General features: G+C 49.0%; 1 protein-coding gene across 1 annotated transcript in view; it reads right to left on the bottom strand.

Annotated features, from left to right (window-relative positions):
- apba2b (amyloid beta (A4) precursor protein-binding, family A, member 2b) overlaps nucleotides 1–24678 on the bottom strand; it is a gene marked incomplete at both ends in the record, with an annotated part of 55677 nt that overhangs the window by 21185 nt on the left and 9814 nt on the right. The window contains 4 exons of the mRNA XM_083662186.1: nucleotides 1610–1645; nucleotides 14609–14754; nucleotides 17577–17613; nucleotides 19051–19131. Coding sequence (XP_083518312.1) covers nucleotides 1610–1645; nucleotides 14609–14754; nucleotides 17577–17613; nucleotides 19051–19131 — 300 coding nt within the window. The remainder of the gene's footprint in view (nucleotides 1–1609; nucleotides 1646–14608; nucleotides 14755–17576; nucleotides 17614–19050; nucleotides 19132–24678) is intronic.

Genomic DNA, 24678 nt, shown 5'->3' with positions numbered 1-24678 from the left:
CGGTGTCTCAGCATCAGTGGAGTGCAGAACAGTGAGAGACGAAGACGTCATCAAAAAAATCCATGGAAGTGCTGTAATTAAGCATCTAAATACTGTGCTTGTATGAATGAAAACCTCCCCAACACATCATTCAACTCCCCAGGGTGGAGCAACAAAAAGACTGAGCTCTAGCACCTGACGTTTCCCACTGTGTTCTTGACTTGAATAATGTTGTGTGTCTCTTTTTATTTTTTATTTTTTTACATTGTTAATATGGGCTCTCACACAAATGGCGTATTCGTGTGTTGTGAGTGCATCATTAAGAGTGGACTGTAATGTATTCTATAGTCATACTGTGCTTCAGAGAGTCCACCCTGCAGCCAGAAAAAACATTCAGTCTCATTAAGATCTAGTGAAGGCGCCAGGCCTGCTTTGTTAGCAAGACAAATAAAAAAATGTTTGAAAGACAAATATTGTTCAGAAGAAGTAAATATGCCTTAAATTATCTAAATTAGACTCTAAATGAGTGATGAGTTAAAATGCTGAGCTTTTCTTTTTTGTTAGTATGGCAGTTTAGCCCAAACTAAGCAAAATTGAATACTTGTGCAAAATAGATTTCGTTCACAGAAATTTCTTTGTAGAGAAAACCTGAATATATATATATTTTAAATCAACTTAATAGCAAAATGCAACGTGCAAAAAGTCAAAGGGTCTGAATACTTTTGCAAGGCTCTGTAATATAGTGTCGAGATTGATTGACCCATGGTGTCCTGATGATGACTAATGTTCTCCTGCCACCTTGTGGTTTGGAGTGTGAAGATCTGGCGCTCCGTGTACACTGACTGCAATATGGACTCAAATACAGTTGGCTTCCACGGAGGATCAGCCAACGCCTAAAAACCAGGGCCGCGGGAAGTGGGGGTGCTGCAGGTGCTGCAGCACCCTCTACTGTTTTGTATTGGAATTGCAATGTCAATAAAATAATATATAATTAAAATGTGTTTTATGTTTTATACTGCGATATTTGGGGTTTAGTTGAAGACTATGAGCAAAGTAAAGAGGGTGGAGATGTTATTTTTGATGTTTGGTTTATAATGATAAGATAATCAAATATAATAATAATAATAATAAGTGCAGTGTTTCTGCCTGTGTTGCTGTCTGTTGTCGTGTAAAATTACCTAAAGGGAGAGCAGGTGGTGACATGAAAGTGAGTGAGAAAAGGAGAAAATACTGAATAATGAATGACATCACAACAGTATAATCCTAATGCTAATTTAAAAAGAGATATTCCTCTAAATATGCCTAAAAAACATCCAAACGTCCAATAAAACATTCATTTCCCCCCCGTCAAGACTCCCTTCCTTGCAGCACCCCCTACTTAAAAACAGTTCCAGCGGCCCTGCTTAAAACAATGTCAAAGTCAATCGACCAAGAATTATATTTCCACATTCAGCAACTGATATATGAACGTGAGCAGTGTTACGAGAGGAAGACGGGACGGGGTACACAGAGACACACACACACACACACACACACACACACACACACACACACACACAAGTGAAATGAGGAAGGAGAGGTGAGGGTGGAGTGCGGGTGGTCTCTTCCTTTCAGTCTGATTTTTACACACCGCCTTCTTCTTGATTTTGGCAGCCTTCTGAACCCTCTGGCAGGCAGGCAGGCAGGCAGGGAGGCAGGCAGGCAGGCAGGGAGGCAGGCAGGCGTTGGGACAGGACAGGGTCAGCAGATACAGGAGCACCAAAAACAGGAAGTGGAGGAGGAAGAGGAAATAAAGAAGGTAATGTAAAGAAAGTAAGACAGTAAAAGCCCAAAACAAACAGCTGGTGTGCTATTGCTGGTCTCAGAAAGAGAGAGAGAGACAGAAAGAGAAAGAGAGAGAGAGTGTTTGTGGAGAGAGAGACAGAAAGAGAGAGAGAGTGTGTTTGTGGAGAGAGAGACACAAAAAGAGAGAGAGAGAGAGAGTTTGTGGAGAGAGACACAGAAAGATAGAGAGAGAGAGAGAGAGAGTTTGTGGAGAGAGAGACAGAAAGAGAGAGAGAGTAGGGATAGGACCGATCCGACCCAATATCGGTATTGGGTGCCAATACTGACATAATTCACGAATCGGATCGGATCGGAATCGGATTTTTTTTTTTTTTTCTCCAATTCCAGCGCGGGCCGTAATTTGCCCATGTATAATAGTATATTTCTTTGCCTTGTATATTTTCTTAATTTTGTCTGCTTTTTGAAAGGTATATTTTAAAAAAAAAATCTTGAATTGGCCAAATCTTTGCCTATACTGTATATTCAAGAAAAATATTGGTATCAGCATAATATCGGTATCGGCAGATATCCAAATTCAGGTATCGGAATCGGATCGGAAGTGAAAAAATGTGGATCGGTGCATCCCTAGAGAGAGAGAGTGTTTGTGGAGAGAGAGAGAGACAGAAAGAGACAGAAAGAGAGAGAGAGAGAGTGTTTGTGGAGAGAGAGAGAGACAGAAAGAGACAGAAAGAGAGAGAGAGAGAGTGTTTGTGGAGAGAGAGAGAGACAGAAAGAGACAGAAAGAGAGAGAGAGAGTGTGTTTGTGGAGAGAGAGAGAGACAGAAAGAGACAGAAAGAGAGAGAGAGAGTGTGTTTGTGGAGAGAGAGAGAGACAGAAAGAGACAGAAAGAGAGAGAGAGAGTGTGTTTGTGGAGAGAGAGAGAGACAGAAAGAGACAGAAAGAGAGAGAGAGAGTGTGTTTGTGGAGAGAGAGAGAGACAGAAAGAGACAGAAAGAGAGAGAGAGAGTGTGTTTGTGGAGAGAGAGAGAGACAGAAAGAGACAGAAAGAGAGAGAGAGAGTGTGTTTGTGGAGAGAGAGAGAGACAGAAAGAGACAGAAAGAGAGAGAGAGAGTGTGTTTGTGGAGAGAGAGAGAGACAGAAAGAGACAGAAAGAGAGAGAGAGAGTGTGTTTGTGGAGAGAGAGAGAGACAGAAAGAGACAGAAAGAGAGAGAGAGAGTGTGTTTGTGGAGAGAGAGAGAGACAGAAAGAGACAGAAAGAGAGAGAGAGAGTGTGTTTGTGGAGAGAGAGAGAGACAGAAAGAGACAGAAAGAGAGAGAGAGTGTTTGTGGAGAGAGAGAGAGACAGAAAGAGACAGAAAGAGAGAGAGAGAGTGTGTTTGTGGAGAGAGAGAGAGACAGAAAGAGACAGAAAGAGAGAGAGAGAGAGTGTTTGTGGAGAGAGAGAGAGACAGAAAGAGACAGAAAGAGAGAGAGAGAGTGTGTTTGTGGAGAGAGAGAGAGACAGAAAGAGACAGAAAGAGAGAGAGAGAGTGTGTTTGTGGAGAGAGAGAGAGACAGAAAGAGACAGAAAGAGAGAGAGAGAGTGTGTTTGTGGAGAGAGAGAGAGACAGAAAGAGACAGAAAGAGAGAGAGAGAGTGTGTTTGTGGAGAGAGAGAGAGACAGAAAGAGACAGAAAGAGAGAGAGAGAGTGTGTTTGTGGAGAGAGAGAGAGACAGAAAGAGACAGAAAGAGAGAGAGAGAGTGTGTTTGTGGAGAGAGAGAGAGACACAGAAAGAGACAGAAAGAGAGAGAGAGAGTGTGTTTGTGGAGAGAGAGAGAGACAGAAAGAGACAGAAAGAGAGAGAGAGAGTGTGTTTGTGGAGAGAGAGAGAGACAGAAAGAGACAGAAAGAGAGAGAGAGAGTGTGTTTGTGGAGAGAGAGAGAGACAGAAAGAGACAGAAAGAGAGAGAGAGAGTGTGTTTGTGGAGAGAGAGAGAGACAGAAAGAGACAGAAAGAGAGAGAGAGAGTGTGTTTGTGGAGAGAGAGAGAGAGACAGAAAGAGACAGAAAGAGAGAGAGAGAGTGTGTTTGTGGAGAGAGAGAGAGACAGAAAGAGACAGAAAGAGAGAGAGAGAGTGTGTTTGTGGAGAGAGAGAGAGACAGAAAGAGACAGAAAGAGAGAGAGAGAGTGTGTTTGTGGAGAGAGAGAGAGACAGAAAGAGACAGAAAGAGAGAGAGAGAGTGTGTTTGTGGAGAGAGAGAGAGACAGAAAGAGACAGAAAGAGAGAGAGAGAGTGTGTTTGTGGAGAGAGAGAGAGACAGAAAGAGACAGAAAGAGAGAGAGAGAGTGTGTTTGTGGAGAGAGAGAGAGACAGAAAGAGACAGAAAGAGAGAGAGAGAGTGTGTTTGTGGAGAGAGAGAGAGAGACAGAAAGAGACAGAAAGAGAGAGAGAGAGTGTGTTTGTGGAGAGAGAGAGAGACAGAAAGAGACAGAAAGAGAGAGAGAGAGTGTGTTTGTGGAGAGAGAGAGAGACAGAAAGAGACAGAAAGAGAGAGAGAGAGTGTGTTTGTGGAGAGAGAGAGAGACAGAAAGAGACAGAAAGAGAGAGAGAGAGTGTGTTTGTGGAGAGAGAGAGAGACAGAAAGAGACAGAAAGAGAGAGAGAGAGTGTGTTTGTGGAGAGAGAGAGAGACAGAAAGAGACAGAAAGAGAGAGAGAGAGTGTGTTTGTGGAGAGAGAGAGAGACAGAAAGAGACAGAAAGAGAGAGAGAGAGTGTGTTTGTGGAGAGAGAGAGAGACAGAAAGAGACAGAAAGAGAGAGAGAGAGTGTGTTTGTGGAGAGAGAGAGAGACAGAAAGAGACAGAAAGAGAGAGAGAGAGTGTGTTTGTGGAGAGAGAGAGAGACAGAAAGAGACAGAAAGAGAGAGAGAGAGTGTGTTTGTGGAGATAGCGAGAGACAGAAAGAGACAGAAAGAGAGAGAGAGAGTGTGTTTGTGGAGAGAGAGAGAGACAGAAAGAGACAGAAAGAGAGAGAGAGAGTGTGTTTGTGGAGATAGCGATGGCACAGCCGGGTTGGTTGGTTGTCAGATAGAAATCAAAGCAGCAATTACAGATAATAATTGCTCTTCTTCCTTTAAACAACAAATGAAAAAGCAAAGATGAGCTGACACTGTTCTTGTTCCTGTGTTCTTTTCATCTAAATCAAGCCGGAGCTGCGTTTACTTCTTCATATGAGTTGAACATCCCTGATCTGATCTGAGGGCTCTGTGGTTACATGTGCAGAGTTCTGATCTGAGGGCTCTGTGGTTACATGTACAGAGTTTTGATCTGAGGGATCTGTGGTTACATGTGCAGAGTTCTGATCTGAGGGATCTGTGGTCACATGTGCAGAGTTTTGATCTGAGGGATCTGTGGTTACATGTGCAGAGTTCTGATCTGAGGGCTCTGTGGTTACATGTGCAGAGTTCTGATCTGAGGGCTCTGTGGTTACATGTGCAGAGTTCTGATCTGAGGGCTCTGTGGTTACATGTGCAGAGTTCTGATCTGAGGGCTCTGTGGTTACATGTGCAGAGTTCTGATCTGAGGGCTCTGTGGTTACATGTGCAGAGTTCTGATCTGAGGGCTCTGTGGTTACATGTACAGAGTTTTGATCTGAGGGCTCTGTGGTCACATGTGCAGAGTTCTGATCTGAGGGCTCTGTGGTCACATGTGCAGAGTTTTGATCTGAGGGCTCTGTGGTTACATGTACAGAGTTTTGATCTGAGGGCTCTGTGGTTACATGTGCAGAGTTCTGATCTGAGGGATCTGTGGTCACATGTGCAGAGTTTTGATCTGAGGGATCTGTGGTTACATGTGCAGAGTTTTGATCTGAGGGATCTGTGGTTACATGTACAGAGTTCTGATCTGAGGGATCTGTGGTTACATGTGCAGAGTTTTGATCTGAGGGATCTGTGGTTACATGTGCAGAGTTTTGATCTGAGGGATCTGTGGTTACATGTGCAGAGTTTTGATCTGAGGGATCTGTGGTTACATGTACAGAGTTCTGATCTGAGGGATCTGTGGTTACATGTGCAGAGTTTTGATCTGAGGGCTCTGTGGTTACATGTGCAGAGTTTTGATCTGAGGGATCTGTGGTTACATGTGCAGAGTTTTGATCTGTGGTTACATGTGCAGAGGTTTCAGATGAAACGCCTCCCTCGTCTAACAGCATTACAGACATCCCATCTGAGACTATTCTTACCGGCGTCCATGTTTGCATCACCGTCTAAACGCTATTACCAGAAAGAAAGAAAAAACGTGCTGTGTAAAATAATCAACAGAATCCAGAGAGGCAGTGGAGGGGATGGAGCCCACACAGAGGATTTAGACTCAGGGCTCAGGGCTTGTCCTTGGGGCAACATCGGAAAATTACAAGGTCTAGTCACGACTTTGAGAATTGAACAACCTGGATCAAGATGGGCAGCGGTGTTTTACACAACCAGCGTCCTTGCTTAGTTCATAAATAATTCCGGTCTCGGTGCGGCCGGGTCCCACAGTGGTTGAGCTTCTGTGCTGTACTGTACACAGAGGCCCTTCACACTGCTAAGGCCTCATCCCTCTCCTCTGTTCTTGTCCTCCTTGACCTGTCTGCTGCCTTCGATACAGTCAACCACCAAATCCTTCTTTCCACTCTGTCTGACCTCGGCATTTCAGGTTCTGCACTCTCCTGGTTTGCTTCCTACCTCTCGAACCGCTCATACCAGGTCTCATGGAGAGGGTCCCTCTCCAGATCCTGTCCTCTTACCACCGGTGTCCCCCAGGGCTCAGTCCTGGGCCCCTTACTTTTCCTTCTCTATATCAGATCTCTTGCCTATGTGATCTCTTCTCATGGCTTTTCTTATCACTGCTACGCTGATGACACCCAACTTTTCCTTTCCTTCCCCCCCCTCCGACACTCAAATCGAGGCTCGCATCTCTGCATGCCTCAAAGACATTGGCGACTGGATGTCTGCCCACCACCTCAAGCTCAACCTTGGTAAGACAGAGCTACTCTTCCTCCCAGGGAAAGACTGCCCTCTCGCAGATCTCTCCATCTCCATTGACAACACCACTGTACTTCCCTCCCAAACAGCTAAGAACCTTGGGGTGATCCTTGACAACCAGCTGTCTAGCTCAGCCAACATAGCTGCGACAGCACGCTCCTGTAGGTTCTCTCTCTACAACATTCGCAAAATCTGTCCCTTTCTCACAAGAGAAGCGACTCAACTCCTGGTCCAGTCTCTTGTCATCTCCCGCCTGGACTACTGCAACGTGCTCCTGGCCGGCCTACCTGCCACCGACATCCGACCGCTTCAGCTCATTCAGAACGCTGCAGCCCGTCTGGTATTCAACCAACCCAAATTCTCTCACGTCACTCCCCTCTTCCAGGACCTCCACTGGCTTCCCATCTCGGCCCGCATCAAATTCAAGACACTGGTACTGGCCTACAAGGCTGTACACCAGTCAGCTCCCCTGTACCTGCAATCTATGGTCAGGTTCCAAACCTCTCAGCGCTCCCTTCGCTCCTCCACCAGTGCAGGTCGCCTCGCCCCTCCTTCGCTACGGGGGCTCAAAAGTCACTCATCCCGATCTCGACTCTTCTCGTCCCTGGCACCTCAATGGTGGAACGAGCTTCCACCTTCGGTCAGGACAGCTGAATCACTGCCGATCTTTCGGAAAAGACTAAAGACTCACCTTTTCAGGCTCCATCTGGGCCCTTCTTGATCTAACTTTGTTCTCTCTCTTTCTAAAAAAAACTAACTCAAACTTGTACCACTAACCTAAACTTGTACCACTGTTCCTTCAGAAGTTGTAGTTGTCATAGACTGTGCTCCATAGTAGATTGCTCTATTGCTGACAAAAATGTGTTATTGTAAGTTGCTTTGGATAAAAGCGTCTGCCAAATGACGTAATGTAATGTAATGTAATGTACTGACGATGGTAATCTTGGTAGATCTTGGGCTGGGTTGGCCCCGCTGCTGCCCTCTCTCTGTGGGGTTTGGTAGTGTCAGACGGGATGTGCCGAGGTGGGCGGGGGAGCAGAGAGGACACGCCCCACAGGGACGTGGAGTCTCTTGAGGGGGTTTCTCCTCCGTGATCTGAGCCTCCCAGCAGCAGCATGGAGTGCTCTGGTGAGGAGCAGCCGTGGAGAGAGGAGAGAACATCAGGAGGAGAGAGTGCTCTGGTGAGGAGCAGCCGTGGAGAGAGGAGAGAACATCAGGAGGAGAGAGTGCTCTGGTGAGGAGCAGCCGTGGAGAGAGGAGAGATGGTCAGGAGGAGAGAGTGCTCTGCTGAGGAGCAGCCGTGGAGAGAGGAGAGATGGTCAGGAGGAGAGAGTGCTCTGGTGAGGAGCAGCCGTGGAGAGAGGAGAGAACATCAGGAGGAGAGAGTGAGTGCTCTGCTGAGGAGCAGCCGTGGAGAGAGGAGAGATGGTCAGGAGGAGAGACTGCTCTGCTGAGGAGCAGCCGTGGAGAGAGGAGAGAACATCAGGAGGAGATAGTGCTCTGCTGAGGAGCAGCCGTGGAGAGAGGAGAGATGGTCAGGAGGAGATAGTGCTCTGCTGAGGAGCAGCCGTGGAGAGAGGAGAGATGGTCAGGAGGAGAGAGTGCTCTGCTGAGGAGCAGCCGTGGAGAGAGGAGAGAACATCAGGAGGAGAGAGTGCTCTGGTGAGGAGCAGGCGTGGAGAGAGGAGAGAACATCAGGAGGAGAGAGTGAGTGCTCTGCTGAGGAGCAGCCGTGGAGAGAGGAGAGAACGTCAGGAGGAGAGAGTGAGTGCTCTGCTGAGGAGCAGCCGTGGAGAGAGGAGAGAACATCAGGAGGAGTGAGTGCTCTGCTGAGGAGCAGCCGTGGAGAGAGGAGAGAACGTCAGGAGGAGAGAGTGAGTGCTCTGCTGAGGAGCAGCCGTGGAGAGAGGAGAGAACGTCAGGAGGAGAGAGTGAGTGCTCTGCTGAGGAGCAGCCGTGGAGAGAGGAGAGAACATCAGGAGGAGTGAGTGCTCTGGTGAGGAGCAGCCGTGGAGAGAGGAGAGAACATCAGGAGGAGAGAGTGCTCTGCTGAGGAGCAGCCATGGAGAGAGGAGAGAACGTCAGGAGGAGAGAGTGAGTGCTCTGCTGAGGAGCAGCCGTGGAGAGAGGAGAGAACATCAGGAGGAGTGAGTGCTCTGGTGAGGAGCAGCCGTGGAGAGAGGAGAGAACATCAGGAGGAGAGAGTGCTCTGCTGAGGAGCAGCCATGGAGAGAGGAGAGAACGTCAGGAGGAGAGAGTGAGTGCTCTGCTGAGGAGCAGCCGTTGAGAGAGGAGAGAACGTCAGGAGGAGAGAGTGAGTGGGCGATGAAGCCGCATAAATATTACATCAAAAGGACTGAGCATCACGATGAAAAGATCTGCATAAATAAACTGTATGGGCTACGATTCACCTGCCCTACAGCACTCCCTCAGGTCAGCACTAGGGGGCTAAATGCCAAGGACATCATCTTTGCTTATCAGTGTGTGTGTGTGTGTGTGTGTGTGTGTGTGTGTGTGTGTGTGTGTGTGTGCGTGTGCGTGTGCGTGTGTGTGCGTGATGTGATTGCACAGTACTGTGTGCTTTGTGTGCAGTCAAATATGAAACTGTCAATCTCAATTGTCAGATATTAAATGTCATATTGCCGTACGGTCAATCTGTTCCATCACCCATGAGGGACACATTCAAGGTAGGAGCAGTAACTTCTTGTTCAATGGACTTAAACCGAGGAAGAAAAAGGTGATAGCTAACTGTTGCCATGGTTTCATCAGGCTCATCAGGCTTTTTGTAGGAACGCAAAGTCTGCTGCATGAGAAAAAAAAAGTGTGGAACGGTGCTAGCCAACATCCACATTCTGGTGAGGACTGAGACGAGCCAGCAGGCCAGAGGGTGATGGACAGGAGGACAGGGGACTAGTCTTCTGGCTGCTGAGGCAGACAGGAGGACAGGGGACTAGTCTTCTGGCTGCTGAGGCAGACAGAAGGACAGGGGACTAGTCTTCTGGCTGCTGAGGCAGACAGGAGGACAGGGGACTAGTCTTCTGGCTGCTGAGGCAGACAGAAGGACAGGGGACTAGTCTTCTGGCTGCTGAGGCAGACAGGAGGACAGGGGACTAGTCTTCTGGCTGCTGAGGCAGACAGAAGGACAGGGGACTAGTCTTCTGGCTGCTGAGGCAGACAGGAGGACAGGGGACTAGTCTTCTGGCTGCTGAGGCAGACAGGAGGACAGGGGACTAGTCTTCTGGCTGCTGAGGCAGACAGAAGGACAGGGGACTAGTCTTCTGGCTGCTGAGGCAGACAGGAGGACAGGGGACTAGTCTTCTGGCTGCTGAAGCAGACAGGAGGACAGGGGACTAGTCTTCTGGCTGCTGAGGCAGACAGAAGGACAGGGGACTAGTCTTCTGGCTGCTGAGGCAGACAGGAGGACAGGGGACTAGTCTTCTGGCTGCTGAGGCAGACAGGAGGACAGGGGACTATAGGGAGTGTGTCTCGGTGTCATGCTAACATAGTGCAGGGAAACAGCTGACCACATCGCTCTGGAAATATTATTGATCTGACCTGAGGTGCAAAACACAAAGACAATGACTTGATTCAGCTTCTCAATCTTTCCTAAATCTTTTCCCCTTTTTTTCAGGAAAATGCGTGTCTAAATCCTCATTAGAAAGACTTGTATGACTTTATCATAATACAGTGTAATGCTCTAAAAAGTACTGCTGTATTTTGAATTAATTTGCAGCATAAATTACTTGGTGGAATGGGTCCACCAAACAGTAGCTATCCTACATGTTTATTAATTTGGCGGGTTAGGGAATACAGGAGGAATGAGTCCAGTTTGGGAGTGAGGTGCACCTGCCAAATGAAGACAACGCAACTCATGTTTGAGGCCAAAAGTCTTCACTGACTCTGAGGCCATTTACACCTGGCGTTAACATGTGTTTTCTGTGATCAGATTGCAATCAGATTGTGTTTTATCACTTGAAAGTACAGGTGTAAACACCCCCAAAACACATTGAAGAAGGATTGCAATCTGATCGGCCAAACCACCTCTGGAGGTGGTCAGGGATGCATTGTGTACACATTGAACACAAGTGTAAATGCAATGTGTCCTCTCAATCTGGATACAGCAACTTTATGCGGATTGAGAGGACACCCATTTCTGCCATCAGATTGCAAACAGATTGCAATCTGATGGCAGAAAACGCATGTTAACGGCAGGTGTAAATTGCCTCACAGACTGTCAATGTGGATTGATTCACTGAAACTATCTAATGTACTAACTTACCTGTTAGGAACTGGTGTCACGCACACAACCGAACAGGAGCCTGAACTGGTGTCACGCACACAACCGAACAGGATCCTGAACTGGTGTCACGCACACAACCGAACAGGATCCTGAACTGGTGTCACGCACACAACCGAACAGGATCCTGAACTGGTGTCACGCACACAACCGAACAGGATCCTGAACTGGTGTCACGCACACAACCGAACAGGAGCCTGAACTGGTGTCACGCACACAACCGAACAGGATCCTGAACTGGTGTCATGCACACAGCCGAACAGGATCCTGAACTGGTGTCACGCACACAACCGAACAGGAGCCTGAACTGGTGTCACGCACACAACCGAACAGGATCCTGAACTGGTGTCACGCACACAGCCGAACAGGATCCTGAACTGGTGTCACGCACACAACCGAACAGGATCCTGAACTGGTGTCACGCACACAACCAAACAGGAACCTGAGCTGACATGTTGAGCTACATGAAGCATACAGTGCTCTGTGCATCTCTGTAAGTGCTGACCTCTCCCACTGAGAGAGCACAGTCACCTGCATCCCTCTCCTCAGCACCAGGCCTGCTTAGTTACAGCGTGTGTCTCTCTGAAAGCACACGCGTGTTGGAGCCCTACAGGGCAGCAGCTCATTTCATATCTCCAAACACAGCCAAGCTCACGGTGACATGAGAGGGGGATAAAAGACCATCATGTGTCTGGATTAACAAAATAAATAAATCATAATTTCATCAAGTGGCGATAAATACTTCCATGACCATAACAACTAGAACCCAACCGATATTATATATATTATCGGCCGATATTGGCCGATAACCGATATATCGGTATCGGCCGATATGTTGGCCGATATGCCGATATTTTCTTATTTTGTATTTTTTAAGTCATAGACAACATGTTGTGTATATTTGATCTTTTTTCTTAATTCAAGTTATATTTTATATTTGTTCTATTTGTGTTTTTGTATTTCTAGTTATTTATCATTATTAAATCCCCAGTTAAGTTTACTGTTTCATTGCATTGATGTCATTTTGGACAATAAAGTTGATTGATAAGCTGTGAAATATCCTGCCTACATTACATATCTCAAGTCATGTCAAGTCATATCTTTGTCAAGTGTTTGATATTTGAGGGATCATTGCAAAAACATTGTGTAATATAATGTGTATATATAATATAAGAATATCGGCCGATATATAGATATCGGAATTTTTGTACTCCCTAATATCGGTAACGGCACCGGCCTCATGAATCCAGTATTGGTCGGGTTCTAATAACAACACAGCATTTGATGACATGATGGCATAACGGTTTTTTGATCACCAAAGATGATCTGGCAGGAGGACACGTCTGGGTGTCTCCATGGCAGGAGGACACGTCTGGGTGTCTCCATGGCCAAAAATGTCAAAAGCAATCAGACACCGGGTCGTTTAAAAGCGTTGGCTTTTGTGCAGAGAGGGAAAATGCTGGAAAGCTGTTTGTAATGATCCCTGCTGAACCGTGCCACGCTGTAGGTGCTTAACAGTGATGAGCGCTACAATCAAGCTAATCAGAAATAATATGTGTTGAGTTGAGTGCCACTGCAGCTCACTGGTTCCCTCCGTGAGAGCTCATCGAAAGCGTGCTGGAACATCGCGGGCGGAACCGGTATTAGCGAGCAGCAGGGAGCGCGCGCGTGTCAGCTGCACGCCAGCAGTCCCATTACCAGGACCGGCTGTGTCAAAGCCCCAGAACAGAACCATCTGGCCCACGTTCTCCAGCTCTCCTGACACACCACTCATCATCATGCAGCCTCACATACAGCTGGAGCTGCTTTGCTGTAGACACAAAACGCCACTGATGTCCATCAACATTGAATAAGGAGCAATCTGGACCCGAGTTGAACTCAAAGATACCTCATCATAACTACTGAGCAGCAATGATGAGACAGTATTCAGTATCACCAGGAGAGTATCGCTGTCTGGTGAAGCAGCAGATGCTTCCTAGTGCCTCGTGAGACAGAGAGACTCTCTAGTTTCACTTGTTCGCCTGAGTCTGTGCAGAATGGCTTGAAGGCAGTGACATCTCTCTCTCTCAGCAGGATCTGAACAGCAATGTGAGACATGTATCCAGATCCTGTAGATCTGAACAGCAATGTGAGACATGTATTCAGATCCTGTAGATCTGAACAGCAATGTGAGACATGTATTCAGATCCTGTAGATCTGAACAGCAATGTGAGACATGTATTCAGATCCTGTAGATCTGAACAGCAATGTGAGACATGTATTCAGATCCTGTAGATCTGAACAGCAATGTGAGACATGTATTCAGATCCTGTAGATCTGAACAGCAATGTGAGACATGTATTCAGATCCTGTAGATCTGAACAGCAATGTGAGACATGTATTCAGATCCTGTATGCATCAAACCATCACACATATTAGCCATGTGAAGCTGCTGGATATACTTCCTGTGTGGGGCGTCAGTGTGTTGTGACAGAGCGTTACCAACGGGCCCTAAACAATAACAGGGCAACTGTAGTTTGACACTGGCCCCCTAGGGAGAAGAGAGGGAACTGCCATCATATAAAAAATGCTCTTACGTTCATACAGAACCAACAGTGCTGATTGGACGCCGGTCCCATGCGGACAGCAAACCAACAGTGCTGATTGGACGCCGTCTTCTGCGGTGAAAAATACGCTGGCATCAGTCGCTCGCTGTTCAACGCTGATTGGCTGCCGTGTGAGAGTGAGTCAAGGATCACACTGGCTTGGAACAAACCGCTGGTTTATTGTGTGGCAACAAACCGCATTGACAGCCTGACAGCTGACATTAAGTGAAGTCTGTCCTACCGGAATGGAGCTCGCATTAGGAGCACGCTGATAGGCTTAGCTTGTAAACAATGACGGTGGCTCGTAGTGGACAAACAGCATGACATTGCGTAACGTTATATCCCCCACATGTCCGTCAATTCATGTGCCTGTTGATGAGCGATTTAAACAGAGCGACAGAGCGATTCCAAAGGGTTGAATCAAGCGACAGAGCGAAAAATAAATATCTCGGTGTGAACACAGCTTAAGACTGCTTTATAGAACATCCGCAGAATACGACGGGCACCTATTTAACAATTCATGTCCCCAAAATGACAAAAATATATATTTTATTGTATTGTTGTTATATCAAAAATCGAATCACTTTTACTTCCTGGAAGATGAAAAATCTTTAGTGCTCAGGTGACGTGTGTAGCTACAGTAGCCTACATGCCAAATTCCAAATGATAAAACCCTCACAGATTTTTGAACAATCGTGGCCCTCTGCCCCGCCCATCAGATAGAACTGCCTCTCTCTCCCTAACTAACTACCGTATCCCTATAGACACGCCTCCCTGCGTGATGTCCCACCAGCATATCCTGTTTCAACAGGAAATACATTCAAATATGCTCTCAAAACGCACTTTCAAAATGTGGGCGTGTGTGTAGTGTGTGTCTGTGTGTCAGTGCAGTTGCGTGTGTGTGTGTGTGTGTCTGTGTGTCAGTGCAGTTGCGCGTGTCAGTGTCTTTTTGGGTACCTTGACCCTGCTGACAGCCTCCTGGGCCTGCATCATGCGTATGTTCTTGGAGGGGTTCCTCTCCGACAGCAGCTGAGTGGAGCCCAGGTAGTTCGCAGCGAAGATGATCCCATCAATCAGGTCCTCTGGTTCACACGGGCCTGGGACTGGGCCAGGGAGAGGAAGAGACAACAGGCTGATTAATGGAGGAGAAGGACAGAGGGCTGTTAGGTTGAGATGAATGGGCGCAGGGTGCAGAGGGCATAGTAATAACCCACAGTACATGTGCTGTGTGGATAAACAGAGCGCTGGGCTTGATGGGAGACACCGGGAACAGGGTGGGAGGGGGACGAGCAGCAAGATGGCCGCTCGCTGGTGGTGTGTGAGAGAGAGGCGGGGGCTGAGGAAGGTGCAGTGCAGGCGGGAGGGAGGGAGGCAGGGAGGGAGGGAGGCAGGCAGGGAGGGAGGCAGGGAGGGAGGCAGGGAGGCAGGGAGGGAGGGAGGGAGGGAGGCAGGGAGGGAGGCAGGGAGGGAGGCAGGCAGGGAGGGAGGCAGGGAGGGAGGCAGGGAGGGAGGCAGGGAGGGAGGGAGGCAGGGAGGGAGGGAGGGAGGCAGGGAGGGAGGGAGGGAGGCAGGGAGGGAGGCAGGGAGGGAGGCAGGGAGGGAGGGAGGCAGGCAGGGAGGGAGGCAGGGAGGGAGGCAGGGAGGGAGGCAGGGAGGGAGGCAGGGAGGCAGGCAGGGAGGGAGGCAGGGAGGGAGGGAGGCAGGCAGGGAGGGAGGCAGGGAGGGAGGGAGGGAGGCAGGGAGGGAGGCAGGGAGGGAGGGAGGGAGGCAGGGAGGGAGGCAGGGAGGGAGGCAGGCAGGGAGGGAGGCAGGGAGGGAGGGAGGGAGGCAGGGAGGGAGGCAGGGAGGGAGGCAGGGAGGGAGGCAGGGAGGGAGGGAGGCAGGCAGGGAGGGAGGCAGGGAGGGAGGGAGGCAGGGAGGGAGGGAGGGAGGCAGGGAGGGAGGCAGGGAGGGAGGGAGGGAGGGAGGCAGGGAGGGAGGCAGGGAGGGAGGGAGGGAGGGAGGCAGGGAGGGAGGCAGGGAGGGAGGCAGGGAGGGAGGGAGGCAGGCAGGGAGGGAGGCAGGGAGGGAGGCAGGGAGGGAGGCAGGGAGGCAGGCAGGGAGGGAGGGAGGCAGGCAGGGAGGGAGGCAGGGAGGGAGGGAGGGAGGCAGGGAGGGAGGCAGGGAGGGAGGGAGGGAGGCAGGGAGGGAGGCAGGGAGGGAGGCAGGCAGGGAGGGAGGCAGGGAGGGAGGGAGGGAGGCAGGGAGGGAGGCAGGGAGGGAGGCAGGGAGGGAGGGAGGCAGGCAGGGAGGGAGGCAGGGAGGGAGGGAGGGAGGCAGGGAGGGAGGCAGGGAGGGAGGCAGGGAGGGAGGGAGGGAGGCAGGGAGGGAGGGAGGGAGGGAGGCAGGGAGGGAGGCAGGGAGGGAGGGAGGCAGGCAGGGAGGGAGGCAGGGAGGGAGGGAGGCAGGGAGGGAGGCAGGGAGGGAGGCAGGGAGGGAGGCAGGCAGGGAGGGAGGCAGGGAGGGAGGGAGGGAGGCAGGGAGGGAGGCAGGGAGGGAGGGAGGGAGGCAGGGAGGGAGGGAGGGAGGCAGGGAGGGAGGCAGGGAGGGAGGCAGGGAGGGAGGGAGGCAGGCAGGGAGGGAGGCAGGGAGGGAGGCAGGGAGGGAGGCAGGGAGGGAGGCAGGGAGGCAGGCAGGGAGGGAGGCAGGGAGGGAGGGAGGCAGGCAGGGAGGGAGGCAGGGAGGGAGGGAGGGAGGCAGGGAGGGAGGCAGGGAGGGAGGGAGGGAGGCAGGGAGGGAGGCAGGGAGGGAGGCAGGCAGGGAGGGAGGCAGGGAGGGAGGGAGGGAGGCAGGGAGGGAGGCAGGGAGGGAGGCAGGGAGGGAGGCAGGGAGGGAGGGAGGCAGGCAGGGAGGGAGGCAGGGAGGGAGGGAGGCAGGGAGGGAGGGAGGGAGGCAGGGAGGGAGGCAGGGAGGGAGGCAGGGAGGGAGGGAGGCAGGCAGGGAGGGAGGCAGGGAGGGAGGCAGGGAGGGAGGCAGGGAGGCAGGCAGGGAGGGAGGGAGGCAGGCAGGGAGGGAGGCAGGGAGGGAGGGAGGGAGGCAGGGAGGGAGGCAGGGAGGGAGGGAGGGAGGCAGGGAGGGAGGCAGGGAGGGAGGCAGGCAGGGAGGGAGGCAGGGAGGGAGGGAGGGAGGCAGGGAGGGAGGCAGGGAGGGAGGCAGGGAGGGAGGGAGGCAGGCAGGGAGGGAGGCAGGGAGGGAGGGAGGGAGGCAGGGAGGGAGGCAGGGAGGGAGGCAGGGAGGGAGGGAGGGAGGCAGGGAGGGAGGGAGGGAGGGAGGCAGGGAGGGAGGCAGGGAGGGAGGCAGGGAGGGAGGCAGGGAGGGAGGGAGGCAGGCAGGGAGGGAGGCAGGGAGGGAGGGAGGGAGGGAGGCAGGGAGGGAGGCAGGGAGGGAGGCAGGGAGGGAGGGAGGCAGGCAGGGAGGGAGGCAGGGAGGGAGGGAGGCAGGGAGGGAGGCAGGGAGGGAGGCAGGGAGGGAGGGAGGCAGGCAGGGAGGGAGGCAGGGAGGGAGGGAGGGAGGCAGGGAGGGAGGCAGGGAGGGAGGCAGGGAGGGAGGGAGGGAGGCAGGGAGGGAGGCAGGGAGGGAGTCAGGGAGGGAGGGAGGCAGGGAGGGCGGAGATGAATCTGCTTCTGTGATATGTAGATGTGGACTGGAACACACCACCTCAGGGACACAATGCACTGTCATGATCTGAGGAACAGAGAGGCAGCCAAGCCTCTGTTCTCGCACATCATTAGGTCGAGCATCTGCCCAGAGACAGAAGCTCTCAAGATTCATCTCAAAGCTGTAACGGGGGGCCAGACCAAGAGCGATGCAATCCTTGGGATCAGTCGATGCAATTAGGATCTTTTGATTGCATCACCCAGCGGGGTGTAGAGGCGGGTTCACTCACCGTCCACGAAGCTGGGGAACGACGCCCCCTTCTTTGTCGGCTGCAAAACAAAAACAGACCATGATGATGGATGAGGATCCACACACTCCCCAATGACAAAGAAACCAATCAAGAACATACGACAAGACCACAAACATGGCGACACAGGTCAAACTCGTGGTCAAAGTCAAAGTCGGAACTCCAATGTCAATTTAAACTGTGATTAGGCCAAGAACTGCGACTTTCCTTAATCTGGACCCATCATGTGGCTTAGATAGAAGATCACTGACACCATATGCAAGATATTAACATTAATAACATGATATTATCTCTCTGGATGCAGGGGAGGCTGAACCCCGGGCAGAGATGAGTACATTTAAAAAGGGGGGCAGAATCAGGGGTGTGGTCAGGAACAAAAAAGGCAGGAAACAAGTGATTATAGATCAATAATCAGTATAGATCATTATAGATCAATAATCATTAGAGATCATTATAGATCAATAATCATTATAGATCAATAATCCTATAACGTGACACTTGATTGGGTTCTCTCTTCACCTGTCCTCCCTCCAGGGACGTCAGAGTGCAGCTTCAGCAACAGAACAGCCACCCTGAAGCTGGTAGGGATTTAAATGTCTTGCACCAGAATGCTTCAGCCGGGAGGATGTCTGCCTTGAATGGGCCTAAAACTTACTGCCTCAAAAATGAGCTATTTTTTTCACTTTATAATAAAAAATAATAATAATAAAATAAATAATAAAACAAATAATAAATAATAAATAAATAAATAAATAAATAAATAAATAAATATTTTTTATTTTTCACTTAATATTTTCTTTCTTTTTTTATACAATTTCTTGTATTTGGGCCTTCATGAGCGTCCCGCGTCTCTCTATTGTCGCACGCTGTGCAGCTTCAGTGGATCGCTCGGGTTCGAGTGTTCTGCACGAGGGCACACCAACAGTAGGTGTGTGCAGAGAGATGGAGGAAGCTGGAGGAGGAGGAGGAGACAGCTGCTGCAGAGAGAGAGAGCTGTTAATTAACAGCTCGTCTCTGAGTGTCTCGTGTGAGCAGAGAAAACCCAGGCTGAGTGGGTTTGTGTGTCGAGATACAAACACTCATCCTGCTGCTGCTGCCTTCTCTGACCTGCTCACCACTACATGTTGGACACATTCCACACCCCCCTGGGCAGGAAGTGTGGGGGCGGAGCCTGAACAGGAAAGATCCAGCGCAGACATCGGGGTGAAAAATGGCCCTCATAAAACAGTCAGGAGACACACTGCTCAATTAGCAGTGACGCTCTCTCGCCGTGAACAGGAGGACATGAGCTGAGGTTGTAATTACACGTATTACTCACGTACTCAGACAGTGTCTCTCTCTCTCTCTCTCTCTTGCGCACGACTAAACAATATAATCTGTCTCACATGTAACATCTAGGCCTCGCGTGAAGGCGAAACGAAGGACTACTGCAACACAGAATCCAGCATTCTCTTACCTCTGGTACATTGTTGTTCTCTAGGGGAACGTTGAGGTCGGAGCGTTGCTGTTTTCTGGGTTGCTCTGCGCCGTTGCTCACCTGGCAAGTCAACAGAGGACAGGTGTGAGCAGAATACAATACAATACAATACAATACAAGACAATAGAATAGATGAAGAGTCATTCAGCACAAATGGATTTGACACAAGTCGATCACAAGCAGCATCGCTTGTGATCGCTCTTCTTTCTGTTTCTGATGCTGGCTGATTGGAATGGCTCGTAGATGTTTGAATTGATGCAGCAGTCATGTGACTTAAAGGTGAGTTGGTCATGTGACTTAAAGTCGAGCTGAACCCAAAAATGACTTTTCTTTTCTTTTAGTTCAAATACCTGGGTATGCAGTGCACCTATTTAATGGTGTATGCAAAAAAAATCACAACAATCTAATTCCTTTAGTTTTTCACACTTTTTCACATCAAAAGTTCATTTTTCAAGATTTAATTGATAACACTAATCTACAGTTTGTCGACGTCACCTAGTACTATGAAATTTCTACCCCATTTCAACCAATCATATCACGACATGTAGCTGTCAAACAAATCTTCATTTCAGGATAATTTTCTCTTTCCAAATTAAGTAGAAAATGGCGCCTAGTGCCTGTCATCTGGCAGAATTCCTATCCCATAAACTAACTACTAACTTGTATGAAACATGAACAAAAAACAAAAACTATAATCTCTAAGAATGCAAAGAAATGTAACTGGCTCGTTAAAACGCGCATTCCAGGAATATCGTATTTACAGAAATAGCGTAAAAGGTGCACGCTTGAGAGCGTGGTAGTCAGGGGTCTCCCCTCGGAGATTTCAGGCGGGCGGGCAGCACCCATGCATCGGATTGTCCGCTCGCTCCGCACGAAGCAGGTGGCTGCCTGGTACTCCGCGGATCCCACTCGCGTAGCACGACAACACGCTGCCTGAATCCCACTCGATTTGCGGGTGGAACACGCCATGATTGACCAATGCCAAAGCCAGTCGACAGAATTGTCAAATCAAATCATCGACACGTATATCTCAATTTGTTTTCAGTCTCCGACGCTCGTGCTATTGCATTCACCTCCGGTTCACTTCGACTTTAAAGGTTGAGTTGGTCTGCTATGAACATGTGCTTGTAATGTGAAGATCTTCTGGCCTCTAATGAAGATGGCCTCTGCCTGCCTGGTTTGGTTGAATGACTTCTTTTGTTTGACGTCTTCACCTAAAACAACAACAGAAACCTCTGAAAGGAGAATTGTTCAAGAAGATCACGAGGAGCTGGGTGCTGATGGTGGAGCGAGCTGGTGCTGCTGTCAACTGTACGCTCTGCCGTTTATAATACTCTTTATACTCTTTGTTCTGTTGTCTCATCACAAACATGGAGGCTCCAGACACAACGTGCACCACGAAGGCTACAGCTTTTGTTAGAGAGGACGCAATCAGAGGTATTCTCCGGCCTAGACAGCCATCTTGTAGCCCCTCTTGCAACAACTCTCAACATTTCATTGTATAATATATGACTCGCTGAAATGAAATACTCCTGCTAATGAAACGTCTTCCTCTCTGGCATGTTAGTAATGAGTCGTATGAAGGTGAAATTCAAAGAACTGCTGTTGTGCATCTGGATCGTGGAATTGAAATGAATGAGCACAGACATGACATTACTGGCCCTCTCTCCAAACACAGAGCTGCTGCAGCCAAAGTCTGGATCAGTATTCAGCGTGTTGCCCGACTCAGTTGTGCAAACAGTCATTAAATTAATCAGATTAATCTTATTTGACGGAATGGAAAGGTAATCCTTTCCGCTCTACAAAGGTGCATCCGTGTAGTAGAGGAAGACCTTGTATCTACAGTCTGCACAAGCCTGCACCATTATCAAATCAGACATTTTTCATGTCTGAGCAATCATGTTTTTATTAAAAATTGTATTTGATTAATAAACGTTTGTTCCCAGTACTGCAAGTGTTGGAATATAGTTAATAGAATAGAAATAATGATATTGAGCTATCATGAAACACAATTCTGTAAAAACAAAAAACAAAAAAAAAAATCTCAAATGCCAAAAGCACAAAATACGAATTGAGAATATTATTTTAGGAGTAGCGTTTTAGCAAGCTTTATACCATGCAAATCAATGCGATGATGATGAACATCAATTTGTTTAGTTTACTGTATATGACTTTGCATATGTTAGCAGATATCGTTATAAAGCGATATTGAAATCATTTATTTCAATTATCTTGACGTTAATTGTGTGTGTATCGCTGAGCCATAGCTACATATAGCATGTTTATGTCAATACATCACCTCCACATTGGGTTAAATGGGAAATGTGGCCGTGGGCTCATTTGTTTACGGTGATTATACATCACAATTAATTGAACTGATGAGTGAAAATGCTGCACGTAGCACATTTTCAAAATGAAAATACTTGCACAGTGTACAGTGCAATGTAACGCTGCTTTCATCCAACACATCATATACCAAGACGACATGTGCAGCAAAGTAAGGACGCTCTGTGAGCAGTAAAGCTTGAATTATGCTCACCCTGCCGTGAAGGGCGCGGGGGTGGAGCGAGGGCCGGGCGCGTCAAATGACGTAAATTTGTTGGCCGTGGTTATTCGCTAGGTCCGTCGGGCGCTCGCCTTGTGCATGATTTTTTTTCTAACAGCGCGAGCAGCGCACGGCTTCTCTCCAAACATGTCCGCTTTCAAGCCACTGAGCCCTGAACACTGGGCTGTGTTTTCGCCACATTTCTTGACCCCATGTGGTAGGCTATAAACTTTGATTTGCAACTGTTCGTTTTTAGTCATTTCACCAAGTAAATGTGTTGTGTTGAGAGCATTATTGAGAGAGATTAAAAGCATCACAGAGTAGGCAATCAGGGCTGAGAAGTAAAACGGCTATTCAGTAAAAACAAGTTTGGTGATTCCTTCATGTGCTGATGTGGGGTCGTTTGAGAGTGAAAGCGCACTCAGTACTGCACATAATAGCGTTTAATTGCGACTTTTCCACGGGCTGTTCTCACTATTTACCATTGTACAATACATGCTGATCACTTTCTGAGTATAATGGCATCAACCCCAGCGCGGGGTCTGCACGGAGACTCGCGGGGCCCCACCCCCAACGAGCTTGGTCGAGTATAATTCAGCCTTTAAGCGTTCATCACGACGGAACATTGCATCTGATAACACAGGACTGAATGAGTGAGAGTGCGAGTCATCAGACTCTACGCGGTGTCGTAGAGTCTGACCCACTTCACTGCTACCAAAGTGCCACACACAGAGAACGCACGCACATGTCCACACTGCGGAGCAGGTGTGTGTCAGCACTCAGCAGCATGCTGCTGCCCGCAGGAGATACACTCGCTCTCCTCCTCTCACCATCTGACTTCTAAGATGTGTGTGTGTGTGTGTGTGTGTGTGTGTGTGTGTGTGTGTGTGTGTGTTTCTAGGTCGGTGAGAGGGGGAGATCTCAAGGTGGCATAGTGGTGAGAAGGCTCCATATTCTCTGTATGCCAATAACTCATCTCTATCTGCTTTGCCACAAATCTAATTTTAATCATGTCCAATGGCAGAGTCTTAAAATAGCCTGGCTATACATGTCCTGTATAGCCTCTGACTGTATTGTGTCTTAAAATAGCCTGGCTATACATGTCCTGTATAGGCTCTGACTGTATTGTCTCTTAAAATAGCCTGGCTATAGACCTTATTCGATTGACGTCACTCACGTACGGGCACGCTAGCCGCCGTTAGCGTTACCTGTATCGTTCCAATTGTGTTCGGATGGTGACCTGCGTTAGGCATGGCTGTAGTAATGACAGCAATAAAGTCCCCGTGGTTTGTTTCTATCTCTACCGTCCACAGACGTGAAGGGAGCGAGACTGGTGATACGTCAGCAGCACAGGAGATGTGTGGATAGTTGGGAGAGACAGGTGAAACTTTCTGACAGCTCCTCACAGCACTGTTCACCTCGTTTTTTCTTTTGTTTATTTATTACAGGCATTAACGGCAGCATACAAACAACAACTCTGGGTTTTTTATTGCTGTCATTACCATCGCTATTTTGTAATGGAACAGAAACGACAATAAGGCCGCCCGTTACTATAGTTGTCAGCTGCAGGACGGTATGTCAACAATATGGCGCTGTCCGGAGTTAGCGAATAAGGTCTATACATCTCCTGTATAGGCTCTGACTGTATTGTCTGCACTCTTTTCTTCATTCAGGCTCACTCCCGAAATTCCCTCAAGCATTTTTTCACCCTCCATTTCATCCTCGTGCTTTTCTCTGTAAAGAAAAAAATGATAAAAAATAAAGTAGTGGTGCAGTACTTTCCTGATTCCTTGTGATCTAGCAGTTTGATGGTCCTACTCCCTGATTCCTTGTGATCGAGCAGTTTGATGGTCCTACTTCCCTGATTCCTTGTGATCGAGCAGTTTGATGGTCCTACTCCCTGATTCCTTGTGATCTAGCAGTTTGATGGTCCTACTTCCCTGATTCCTCGTGATCTAGCAGTTTGATGGTCCTACTTCCCTGATTCCTTGTGATCTAGCAGTTTGATGGTCCTACTTCCCTTATTCCTCGTGATCTAGCAGTTTGATGGTCCTACTTCCCTGATTCCTCGTGATCTAGCAGTTTGATGGTCCTACTTCCCTGATTCCTCATGATCTAGCAGTTTGATGGTCCTACTTCCCTGATTCCTCGTGATCTAGCAGTTTGATGGTCCTACTTCCCTGATTCCTCGTGATCTAGCAGTTTGATGGTCCTACTTCCCTGATTCCTTGTGATCTAGCAGTTTGATGGTCCTACTTCCCTGATTCCTTGTGATCGAGCAGTTTGATGGTCCTACTTCCCTGATTCCTTGTGATCGAGCAGTTTGATGGTCCTACTCCCTGATTCCTTGTGATCTAGCAGTTTGATGGTCCTACTCCCTGATTCCTTGTGATCTAGCAGTTTGATGGTCCTACTTCCCTGATTCCTCGTGATCTAGCAGTTTGATGGTCCTACTTCCCTGATTCCTTGTGATCTAGCAGTTTGATGGTCCTACTTCCCTTATTCCTCGTGATCTAGCAGTTTGATGGTCCTACTTCCCTGATTCCTCGTGATCTAGCAGTTTGATGGTCCTACTTCCCTGATTCCTCATGATCTAGCAGTTTGATGGTCCTACTTCCCTGATTCCTCGTGATCTAGCAGTTTGATGGTCCTACTTCCCTGATTCCTCGTGATCTAGCAGTTTGATGGTCCTACTTCCCTGATTCCTTGTGATCTAGCAGTTTGATGGTCCTACTTCCCTGATTCCTTGTGATCTAGCAGTTTGATGGTCCTACTTCCCTGATTCCTCGTGATCTAGCAGTTTGATTGTTCTACTTCCCTGATTCCTCGTGATCTAGCAGTTTGATGGTCCTACTTCCCTGATTCCTTGTGATCTAGCAGTTTGATGGTCCTACTTCCCTGATTCCTTGTGATCTAGCAGTTTGATGGTCCTACTTCCCTGATTCCTTGTGATCTAGCAGTTTGATGGTCCTACTTCCCTGATTCCTCGTGATCTAGCAGTTTGATGGTCCTACTTCCCTGATTCCTCGTGATCTAGCAGTTTGATGGTCCTACTTCCCTGA

The sequence above is a fragment of the Poromitra crassiceps genome (assembly GCF_964638095.1).
Source record: "Poromitra crassiceps genome assembly, chromosome: 28".
Lineage (NCBI taxonomy): Eukaryota > Metazoa > Chordata > Actinopteri > Beryciformes > Melamphaidae > Poromitra > Poromitra crassiceps.
This window is presented reverse-complemented; position numbering and strand designations above follow the sequence as displayed.